The sequence below is a fragment of the Podarcis raffonei genome, chromosome 6 (assembly GCF_027172205.1).
Source record: "Podarcis raffonei isolate rPodRaf1 chromosome 6, rPodRaf1.pri, whole genome shotgun sequence".
Lineage (NCBI taxonomy): Eukaryota > Metazoa > Chordata > Lepidosauria > Squamata > Lacertidae > Podarcis > Podarcis raffonei.
The window spans coordinates 818,768-829,743 of record NC_070607.1 but is presented as its reverse complement, the minus strand read 5'-3'; the positions used below and the strand labels follow the sequence as shown (position 1 = coordinate 829,743).

General features: G+C 43.1%; 1 protein-coding gene across 5 annotated transcripts in view; it reads right to left on the bottom strand.

The window, feature by feature from the left end:
- Nucleotides 1-798: 798 nt before the first annotated feature.
- Nucleotides 799-10,976, bottom strand: part of LOC128415167 (flavin-containing monooxygenase 5-like) — a 30,591-nt gene continuing 20,413 nt past the window's right edge. For all 5 annotated transcript variants that reach the window (XM_053391039.1, XM_053391038.1, XM_053391040.1 and 2 more), the window contains 3 exons: nt 5,535-5,887; nt 4,514-4,586; nt 799-1,616 (listed from right to left, as the gene is read on the bottom strand). In XM_053391039.1, coding sequence (XP_053247014.1) covers nt 1,271-1,616; nt 4,514-4,586; nt 5,535-5,887 — 772 coding nt within the window. In that variant the 3' untranslated portion in view covers nt 799-1,270. The remainder of the gene's footprint in view (nt 1,617-4,513; nt 4,587-5,534; nt 5,888-10,976) is intronic.

Sequence of the window (10,976 nt, the reverse complement as noted above, 5' to 3'; positions counted from 1 at the left end):
CTTGCAATATAGCATAGAGTATATAATGTCCTCTCTTATCTGGCATCCACAGATGCAAAAGCGCTGTTCTCTAGGACTTTACTTCTAATGCTCATCCAGAAAGTTGGCTTTCATTGCCTGAAACCTAGAAATTCCCTACAAAAGAAAGGGGAAGTAACCACAGGCAAGTATTTCTCTAGACTGAACTGGGTTTTGATGTGGGCCCAGTCCTGCAAGTAATTCCTGCAGGTGCTCTTGGATGTTTCCTTGGCTAGACTGCATATTGGCTACTAAAGGAGCTGTGGGATCAAAACTAAATTTCCACAGCAATGGATTACTGCTGGCCACCCACGTATCTTTGGAGGGCACTCTGAGCTGATCTACACAGAGCTTGACTAGATCATTTACTATGTGGAAGGAAAACATAGTCCTCTGGATATAACACTGTTGGCTTTAATCCTGCTTCCGCTCGTACCTGGTGGAAGGCGCAGTAGGATTCGGATTAATTTACTCTGCGCTGCCTGACCTTTTCATCTGGCTGTTTACAGCCACCCTAATTCAGAATGAAGTTCAATTGCCAGAAGATTTCCAAGTTACATATTGACTCTAGGTTGTCTTTTAGCAATCTTTTTTCATGCCCTGAATTATAAAGTTCAAAGGAAAATGTAGTTGTGCATTTTCCTGCATCAGCAGGATGTTAAACAAGATCGTCTTTGAGGTCCCTTCCTTCCAGCTCTATGATTCTGTGAAGCATTGATTCTGCTTCTGAAGGTCTGTAAATCTTATTTAGGGTTGCAATCAATTTATTTTTTAACAAAATTAACAAAATTACAACCCACACTTTAAAAATATTGAGGGATAAAAAGGTAAGGTATAATTGAATTGACTGACAAATTTGAATAACATTTAATATACATATAATTGTATGTTTGGCACAAAACCTGATTGGTCCACATGAATTAATTTAATTATAGTATTAAAATGTTTTGTGAAATTAGGTTTTATACTTGTGATTAAGAAGAGCAATTGGACAATAGGGTTCCTTAAAAATGTTTTTAAAAGATTTGGGAATAACTGCAATCCAGGAGAGTTTGCAAGTGTCGGGGGGGAGGAGGTTACCGTCTAAAATTCAATTGAAAGGTCTGTGCAAAATAGGGATTGAAGTATCTTTGAAACATTTATAAATTTCATTAGTGAAGCTATCAGATCCTCAGGATTTATTTGTTTTGAGGGATTTATGATCAGTTTCAGCCAATTCCTCTTTCTATTAAACAATGTTGTTCTTCAGCATTTAAAAATAAGCAAAAATTGCAGCCAAGAACGCCACAAGGCCAACCAGCTTGATCCACAGGGGCACGAAGGTGTTGCTGCTTGAATTGTCAACAGGCCTTGTTCTCAAGGGTTTCAGGATCCGGTTGTGTTGCGTCAAGATGGCTTTCCTGGCTCCATCCCATTTCCCTGGTCCTTCGAGGCGGTACTGATAGGGTGTGCATGGCCCAAACAAAAGCTCCCAGGCCAGTTTGGGGTCAGAAAGAAATAGAGGCCATACACTGGGCTTGACCCCCACCAGACAAGCCAATTCATCCATGTACTCAATATAGTCCACTTGGATGGTGTGGCGTTGGCTCTTCACATACCTGGCATGGAAGGGGGAAGAGACAAATATAGTTTACTTTGCTATTCATTCAATCAGTCACATTTATAACCCACCCTTCCTCCCCATGGGGAGCCCAGGGTGGCTCACAACAATAAAATTACATAAACCGATTCAAAACAATATTACAGGCAGCAGTTAAAACCAACAGTATAAAAAAGTGATAAAACTATCCGCCCCTAACTTGGATGAGGGAGTTTGATAGCCAGCATGCTGCTTCTGAGACTGTCCTAACCCGCATCCCAGCAGAAGTGGTTAGGGGGCAGGGAGTGGCACATTCCTCTTTCACCTCAGGTGCTCCTGGGCAAGACCAGGCGTAGGGCCTTTCCCCCAAATCACCAACTTCAGGATGGAAGCTGCTTGGCTCGCAAGTGATTTAGGGCTTTGCATCCTAGTACTCCCACCTTGAATTGGGCCCAGTAGCTCACAGGCAGCCACTGCAGTGCCCCAAGATTAAGGATAGCGTGGTTGTTGTTTCTTGCTGCCCCATACAGTGAGCAAGCAGCCACGGTCTGCACTAGCTTTGAGATGCTCTTCAAAGGAAGGCCTTTGTAGAGAGCATTGCAGTTACTTACCTTGGAGGCAGGTACAAGAGCATGGGTAGGAGGTGGGAAGGTCTTCACCTTGAGAATGACATGAGCTCTGAGCATAGGAGGCCCAGGTGAGAGCTGGGAAGGAAGGTTGCTACAAGGCTCTACCATCCAATGCATGCCAGTTAATTGTAGCGAGCTTCTGCAGAAATAATGATTCCCCCTCTCCCGGGGTATATACTGCCATTTTTTCTGTTGTGTATTGTTCTCCTACTTAGTTTTAAGCTGTTAAAATAGGTTAGCTTATTTGTATTGTTACCTAGTAGGACATGCATTTATGTTCTGCCTTTATTGATAGGATGATTGTTTTCAATTGCTCTTAATATGTATTTTTAATTATATTTATTATTGTTCATATGTCGTAAGATACTTTGGACACAGTTTTGTGGCCTACAAATAAACAGATGACTATGATAGCAACGTTTCAGAGCAGAAACTGGAGTCCTTGTCATGGGTCACTATAACCCTCTCAGGGCTTTGGCTTAGTACAGAATCTACACCCAGTGGCGTCGCAACGGGGGGAGGGCCAGTACGCCCTGGGTTCCATGCCTGCGAGGGTGACAAGAAGTCACATTGCAGGGGCTGGTGGTGGCACGAGCAGCCACTGCAGCCGCCTTTGGAGGATCCTCCGTTCGTGGCTGCAGCCACGAGAAGGGGATCCCGGCGCCGGCAGCAAACCACTAAGTTTGCTGCACAGTGCATGTGCAGCGTCACACGCATGCGTCGTACGTAGCTACGAGCCCTTAGTTATCATATTTCACAATAGGCCAAATGTGCTGGGGCAGGGTAGGCCCACTTCATGAATTTCATTTTTAATTAATACTGAGGTCTTGTCCACAAGGGCAGCAAAGCAGTCTAAATATCTCTGTTAATAGGTGGTACATGACCCCAGTCAAGCTTGCAAAAATATACCATTTGCCCGATAATAAATGTTGGAAATGTAAAGAAATTGAAGGTACATTCTTTCACCTTTAGTGGACGTGCCCGAGGATTAAGGCTTTCTGGGAGATGATTTATAATGAAATGAAAAAGGTATTTAAGTATACTTTCGTGAAGAAACCAGAGGCCTTTCTCCTGGGCATAGTCGGCCAATTGGTGTTAAAGAAGGATAGAACTTTTTTTATGTACGCTACAGCAGCAGCAAGAGTACTCATTGCAAAGTATTGGAAGACACAAGAATTACCCACCTTGGAAGAATGGCAGATGCAAGTAATCGACTATATGGAAATGGCTGAGATGACTGACAGAATCCGAGACCAGGGAGAAGAGTTGGTGGAAGAAGATTGGAGGAAATTTAAAATTTATTTACAGAAGTACTGTAAAATGTATGAATGCTGATGACATTGAAATAAAATGAAGGGGTTCTAGTAATAAGAGATAAAAATTTGAAATTTGGGAGGTAAAATATATAAGGATAAAGTAGTAGAATACGAATTTGCTGAACTAATTGTTAAAAAGGGATATAAAAAAGGGAGGCGTGAGGAGGTCAGGAAAATAAGTTAATTGAAGATGAATAATTAGAAAAGAGTGATTTGTGTTTTTCTTATTCTATTTTTTTTGTGTTGATTGTTCTTTTTTTCCTCTTGTTAAATGTTTGTATTTTATGTATTGTGAAAGTTTGTATTGTTGTGTTTTATATTTTTTTGTGTTCTTATTGTCCTATTTTTCTATTGTTAAACTTAATAAAATATTATTTTTTAAAAAAACAAAACTTCGAAAACTTAAAAAAAAAATCTCTGTTATTATTTTGGTATGTTCTGCAGTTAGAATCTCCTCTGAACTGAGTTCAAATTCAAAGAAGCCTTATGCAAGCAGCAATCCATGGAAATAAACACAATATTGTTTGGGCCACCGGAAACAAAACGCTCAGATGAAAAGCAAATGGAAGTAGGGAGATGAAAGCTAGCCACAAAACCACCACCAAGCCAGTCCCCCAGCCCCACCATAAGAATATACTAGCAAGCCCCCACACCAGCAGTGACCAGAGTTGTATACTGGGCTCGTTTTACTTACTGGATCTTCCACAGAATGGGTAGGCTGGATTAAATGAATAAAAACTACAGGCTGACATTTTTATGACAACAATATCATGCAGATAATGGGGGGAAGAAAACCAACCCAAAAAAACAAACCCACAACCACCCACCCAAAAACATGTATGCATGAGTAGCTCCGATTCAAGAGTGAACTCCCACCTTGAGGCACCTCAGCAATAAGTGCAGTTGTAGGAAGTGGCAACACTACAAGACTAGCCTACCTGGTAACCATTCAAGCTAAGCCTGTCACTTACCGTTTAGCCATTGCTGCTGACGTCCTGGTGATATCCGACATCATCCCACTTATTGATGGTATCTTAGCAAGTCCTAGAAAAGAGAAGCAAAAGGCAAGAGGCAACGTTTTGAGGACCTGGATAAAGGCAGCTGGAAAATGTAATCAAGGGAGGCAAGAGGCCCTTTCTGGAAAGTCCTGAGGTCTCCTGCAACAAACCAGAATTGCTCCATCCTAGTCAGCAGGAATTCTCTTTTCATTTGAGAAATATCAGCCTAGATTCCCTGTGTGCATAACTAAAGCTGATATTTCTGAGCTTTCAGATAGATAAGGGGAGTTGGAATGCTGCTAGGTTTCAGGGTCCCCAAGAAAATGTTACCTTCCCACCCCAATTTCTCTCTCCCCTTCCAGCCCCACTTAACATCCTGGTAATAAAGCAGGTGGGAGAGAATGAGTATTTTTCCTTTCACTCATCAGAAAGAAAAAGTGTCAAATATCACACACCCATTATTACCATGCAGGGGGAAGGAAGACTTCCCTTTTCCGAAAGCTTTCTGGAAAACCTCTTAGAGAGATTGTTGACACATTGCTTCAAGGAGGCAGGAGGGTTGCTTTGCTTTCTTATTTTTAAATGAGCTGTTGGAGCCCCTTCATTTTAAAAAAATAAAAGAAATAAAAAAACTCTCAGTTATTGCATAAAGTTAAGGTGGCAGCAAGCTCCGCCAGCCCTCTCTCCAAACCTCTGGCCCCTAGGAGCCTCTCTGGGCCAGGCAGCACCCCATAGCAGTGCCCTCAAATCTGTCCCCCGAAATGTCACGGAGGGAAGCTCAAACAAAGGAGGCGGCTCCATGGTCAGCTCCCGTGAAGAGATACTACTCCTTCATCATTCAGCAAGGTCAAGTGACAGTAAATAGACCTGGTGCCATGAAATTAACACCTGCCATGTCCAGACTTTCCAAATTTGCCAGTATAGCTCATTCCTTCAAACACAGGATTCCTGAGATCACCAGCAGCATGAAATGGAGCAGTTTGAAAGCTCTTACCCTTAAACACACGGACTGCCCAGCGAGCCTGCAGCTCTGAAATGGGCATGATGGCCCCCAGGGGTTGCACAAGGCCAATGATTGCTAGAGTAGGCTGCTCCAAGTGTGGGGGGAAGACAAATTTATACAGGGCGGTCTGGTTCTCAATGACTCTCACAGAGTTTCCCAGGAAGGGAAAAGAGAAACTGTATCCTGTGGCAAAGACAACAAAATCGATATCGTCTTCCTTAGAGCCATCTTCGAAGACAACAGCAGTTTCAGTAAATTCACAGATGTTTGGTTTCACCAGCACCTTCCCTGAAATGATGCAGTTTGGAAGCTCATCGTTGACGGTTGGGTGTTGGCTGAAAACCCTGAAAGATACAAAAACACACAGGGTGGAAGTCAGTGACATGGTCTTCCAGTCGTTCCATCGGCAGAAGCATTTCAGCTTGTCAGAGAGAGGCTTGCTCCCTGCCACATGCTGCGCTGGGACTTCTCCCAACCTCAAGCCAATTGCAGGGGCACATGGCGGTCGGAGCGGGGAAAGCCGTTGTGCAAGCAAAAGGGAAGGGCTTCTCCTGACGGTGTTGGCTAGGTGAATTCTCAAAATAGCTATTTTTTATTATTATTATTATTATTATTATTATTATTATTATTATTATTATTAAAGCATTTCTAAACTGTATAATATTTTCAAAATATGTAAGCAGTGCAAAGACTAAAGATCAACAACAAATTAAAATATTAAAATGGTATTATTATTATTATTATTATTCCTATACCACCCTTCATGAAAATCATAGGGTCATTTACAATTTAAAATATACAAAAAATATATAGCACAAAAATATATAGCATAATAACAAAAAAAAACCAATACTGCCCTCTACATTTTAAAAGGCCACCGTTTGTTTAATTAGCCTGGGAGAGGAGGAATGTTTTTGCCTGGTGCCTAATTAACATATGAAGCAAGGGGCATGCATAATCTAAACCAGGGATAGGGAACCTCAGGTGATGTTGGATCCCACAGCTTCAGACAGCATGGCTAATGGTCAAGGATGCAATTCTATAAACTAAATACATATATAAATATAATATATCTCTTGTTGTTGTTGTTGTTGTTTAGTCGTTTAGTCGTGTCCGACTCTTCGTGACCCCATGGACCAGAGCACGCCAGGCACCTCTGTCCTCCACTACCTCCCGCAGTTTGGTCAGACTCATGTTTGTGGCTTCGAGAACACTATCCAACCATCTCATCCTTTGTCGCCCCCTTCTCCTTGTGCCCTCCATCTTTCCCAGCATCAGTGTCTTCTCCAGGGAGTCTTCTCTTCTCATGAGGTGGCCAAAGTACTGGAGCCTCAGCTTCACGATCTGTCCTTCCAGTGAGCACTCAGGGCTGATTTCATTAAGAATGGATGCGTTTGATCTTCTTGCAGTCCATGGGACTCTCAAGAGTCTTCTCCAGCACCATAATTCAAAAGCATCAATTCTTCGGCGATCAGCCTTCTTTATGGTCCAGCTCTCACTTCCATACATCACTACTGGGAAAACCATGGCTTTAACTATACGGACCTTTGTTGGCAAGGTGACGTCTCTACTTCTCAAGATGCTGTCTAGGCCTGTCATTGCCCTTCTCCCAAGAAGCAGGCGTCTTTTAATTTCGTGGCTGCTGTCACCATCTGCAGTGATCATGGAGCCCAAGAAAGTAAAATCTCTCACTGCCTCCATTTCTTCCCCTTCTATTTGCCAGGAGGTGATGGGACCAGTGGCCATGATCTTCGTTTTTTTGATGTTGAGCCTCAGACCATATTTTGCGCTCTCCTCTTTCACCCTCATTAAAAGGTTCTTTAATTCCTCCTCACTTTCTGCCATCAAGGTTGTGTCATCTGCATATCTGAGGTTGTTGATATTTCTTCCGGCAATCTTAATTCCAGCTTGGGATTCATCCAGCCCAGCCTTTCGCATGATGTATTCTGCGTATAAATTAAATAAGCAGGGAGACAAAATACAGCCTTGTCGTACGCCTTTCCCAATTTTAAACCAATCAGTTGTTCCATATCCAGTTCTAACTGTAGCTTCTTGTCCCACATAGAGATTTCTCAGGAGACAGATGAGGTGATCAGGCACTCCCATTTCTTTAAGAACTTGCCATAGTTTGCTGTGGTTGACACAGTCAAAGGCTTTTGCATAGTCGATGAAGCAGAAGTAGATGTCTTTCTGGAACTCTCTAGCTTTCTCCATAATCCAGCGCATGTTTGCAATTTGGTCTCTGGTTCCTCTGTCTCTTCTAAATCCAGCTTGCACTTCTGGGAGTTCTCGATCCACATACTCTTTGAGTCTTCCTTGTAGAATTTTAAGCATAACCTTGCTAGCGTGTGAAATGAGTGCAATTGTGCGGTAGTTGGAGCATTCTTTGGCACTGCCCTTCTTTGGGATTGGGATGTAGACTGATCTTCTCCAATCTTCTGGCCACTGCTGAGTTTTCCAAATTTGCTGGCATATTGAGTGTAGCACCTTAACAGCATCATCTTTTAAAATTTTAAATAGTTCGGCTGGAATACCATCACTTCCACTGGCCTTGTTATTTGCAGTGCTTTCTAAGGCCCATTTGACTTCACTTTCCAGGATGTCTGGCTCAAGGTCAGCAACCACACTACCTGGGGTGTACGAGACATCCATATCTTTCTGGTATAATTCCTCTGTGTATTCTTGCCACCTCTTCTTGATGTCTTCTGCTTCTGTTAGGTCCTTACCACTTTTGTCCTTTATTATGGTAATCTTTGTACGAAATGTTCCTTTCATATCTCCAATTTTCTTGAACAGATCTCTGGTTCTTCCTATTCTGTTGTTTTCCTCTATTTGTTTGCATTGCTCGTTTAAGAAGGCCTTCTTGTCTCTCCTTGCTATTCTTTGGAAATCTGCATTCAATTTCCTGTATCTTTCACTATCTCCCTCGCATTTTGCTTGCCTTCTCTCCTCCGCTATTTGTAAGGCCTCGTTGGACAGCCACTTTGCTTTCTTGCATTTCCTTTTCATTGGGATGGTTTTCGTTGCTGCCTCCTGTACAATGTTACGAGCCTCCATCCATAGTTCTTCAGGCACTCTGTCCACCAAATCTAAATCCTTAAACCTGTTCGTCACTTCCACTGTGTATTCATGAGGGATTTGACTTAGATTGTATCTTACCGGCCCAGTGGTTTTTCCTACTTTCTTCAGTTTAAGCTTGAATTTTGCTATAAGAAGCTGATGATCTGAGCCACAGTCAGCTCCAGGTCTTGTTTTTGCTGACTGTATAGAGCTTCTCCATCTTTGGCTGCAGAGAATATAATCAATCTGATTTCGATACTGCCCATCTGGTGATGTCCATGTGTAGAGTCGTCTCTTGTGTTGTTGGAAAAGCGTGTTTGTGATGACCAGCTTGTTCTCTTGACAGAACTCTATTAGCCTTTGCCCTGCTTCGTTTTGATCTCCAAGGCCAAACTTGCCAGTTGTTCCTTTTATCTCTTGATTCCCTACTTTAGCATTCCAATCCCCTATAATGAGAAGAACATCCTTCTTTGGTGTCACTTCTATAAGGTCTTGTAAGTCTTCATAGAATTGGTCTATTTCAGTTTCTTCAGCACCAGTGGTTGGTGCATAAACTTGGATTACTGTGATGTTAAAAGGTCTGCCTTGGATTCGTATCGAGATCATTCTATCATTTTTGAGATTGCATCCCAGTACAGCTTTCGCCACTCTTTTGTTGACTATGAGGGCCACTCCATTTCTTTTACGGGTTTCTTGCCCACAGTAGTAGATGTGATGGTCATCCGAACTGAATTCGCCCATTCCCGTCCATTTTAGTTCACTGATGCCCAGGATGTCAATATTTATTCTTGCCATCTCATTTTTGACCACCTCCAACTTACCTAGGTTCATGGTTCTTACATTCCAGGTTCCTATGCAATATTTTTCTTTACAGCATTGGACTTTCCTTTCGCTTCTAGGCATATCCGCAACTGAGCGTCCTTTCGGCTTTGGCCCAGCCGCTTCATCAGCTCTGGATCTACTTGTACTTGCCCTCCGCTCTTCCCCAGTAGCATGTTGGACGCCTTCCGACCTGAGGGGCTCATCTTCCAGCGTCATAACTTTTATATGCCTGTTGTCTTTGTCCATGGAGTTTTCTTGGCAAGGATACTGGAGTGGCTTGCCGGTTCCTCCTCCAGGTGGATCACGTTTGGTCAAAACTCTCCACTATGACCTGTTCATCTTGTGTGCCCTGCTCGGCGTAGTTCATAGCTTCTCTGAGTTCTTCAAGCCCCTTCGCCACGGCAAGGCAGTGATCCATGAAGGGGAATATATCTCTTAAAAATAGGTTATTCCAATAAGAGCAGCACAGCAGCAGCCCTTTCATTGAAAGCAGTCAGTTCCCAAAGTCTGATGGAACAAGGTGGTCACATGCCAGCAGAAGGACAACAAAGAGGGAGCCAGTCTAGGAGCAACCACATATTGTAGTGCATTATTTTTAGCTGTTATGTCTATTATCCTTAAATTGTCCTCTGTGGTGGTGGTGGTGGTGATAATTATTATTAGAATCATAGAATCATAGAGTTGGAAGAGACCACAAGGGCCATCGGATCCAACCCCCTGCCAAGCAGGAAACACCATCAGAGCACTCCTAACATATGGTTGTCAAGCCTCTGCTTAAAGACCTCCAAAGAAGGAGACTCCACCACACTCCCTGGCAGCAAATTCCACTGTCGAACAGCTCTTACTGTCAGGAAGTTCTTCCTAATGTTTAGGTGGAATCTTCTTTCCTGCAGTTTGGATCCATTGCTCCGTGTCCGCTTCTCTGGAGCAGCAGAAAACAACCTTTCTCCCTCCTCTATGTGACATCCTTTTATATATTTGAACATGGCTATCATATCACCCCTTAACCACCTCTTCTCCAGGCTAAACATGCCCAGCTCCCTTAGCCGTTCCTCATAAGGCATCGTTTCCAGGCCTTTGACCATTTTGGTTGCCCTCCTCTGGACATGTTCCAGTTTGTCAGTGTCCTTCTTGAACTGTGGCGCCCAGAACTGGACACAGTACTCCAGGTGAGGTCTGACCAGAGCAGAATACAGCGGCACTATTACTTCCCTTGATCTAGATGCTATACTCCTATTGATGCAGCCCAGAATTGCATTGGCTTTTTTAGCTGCCGCGTCACACTGTTGGCTCATATCAAGTTTGTGGTCAACCAAGACTCCTAGATCCTTTTCACATGTACTGCTCTCAAGCCAGGTGTCACCCATCTTGTATTTGTGCCTCTCATTTTTTTTTGCCCAAGTGCAATACTTTACATTTCTCCCTGTTAAAATTCATCTTGTTTGTTTTGGCCCAGTTCTCCAATCTGTCAAGGTCGTTTTGAAGTGTGATCCTGTCCTCTGGGGTGTTAGCCACCCCTCCCAGTTTGGTGTCACCTGCAAATTTGATCAG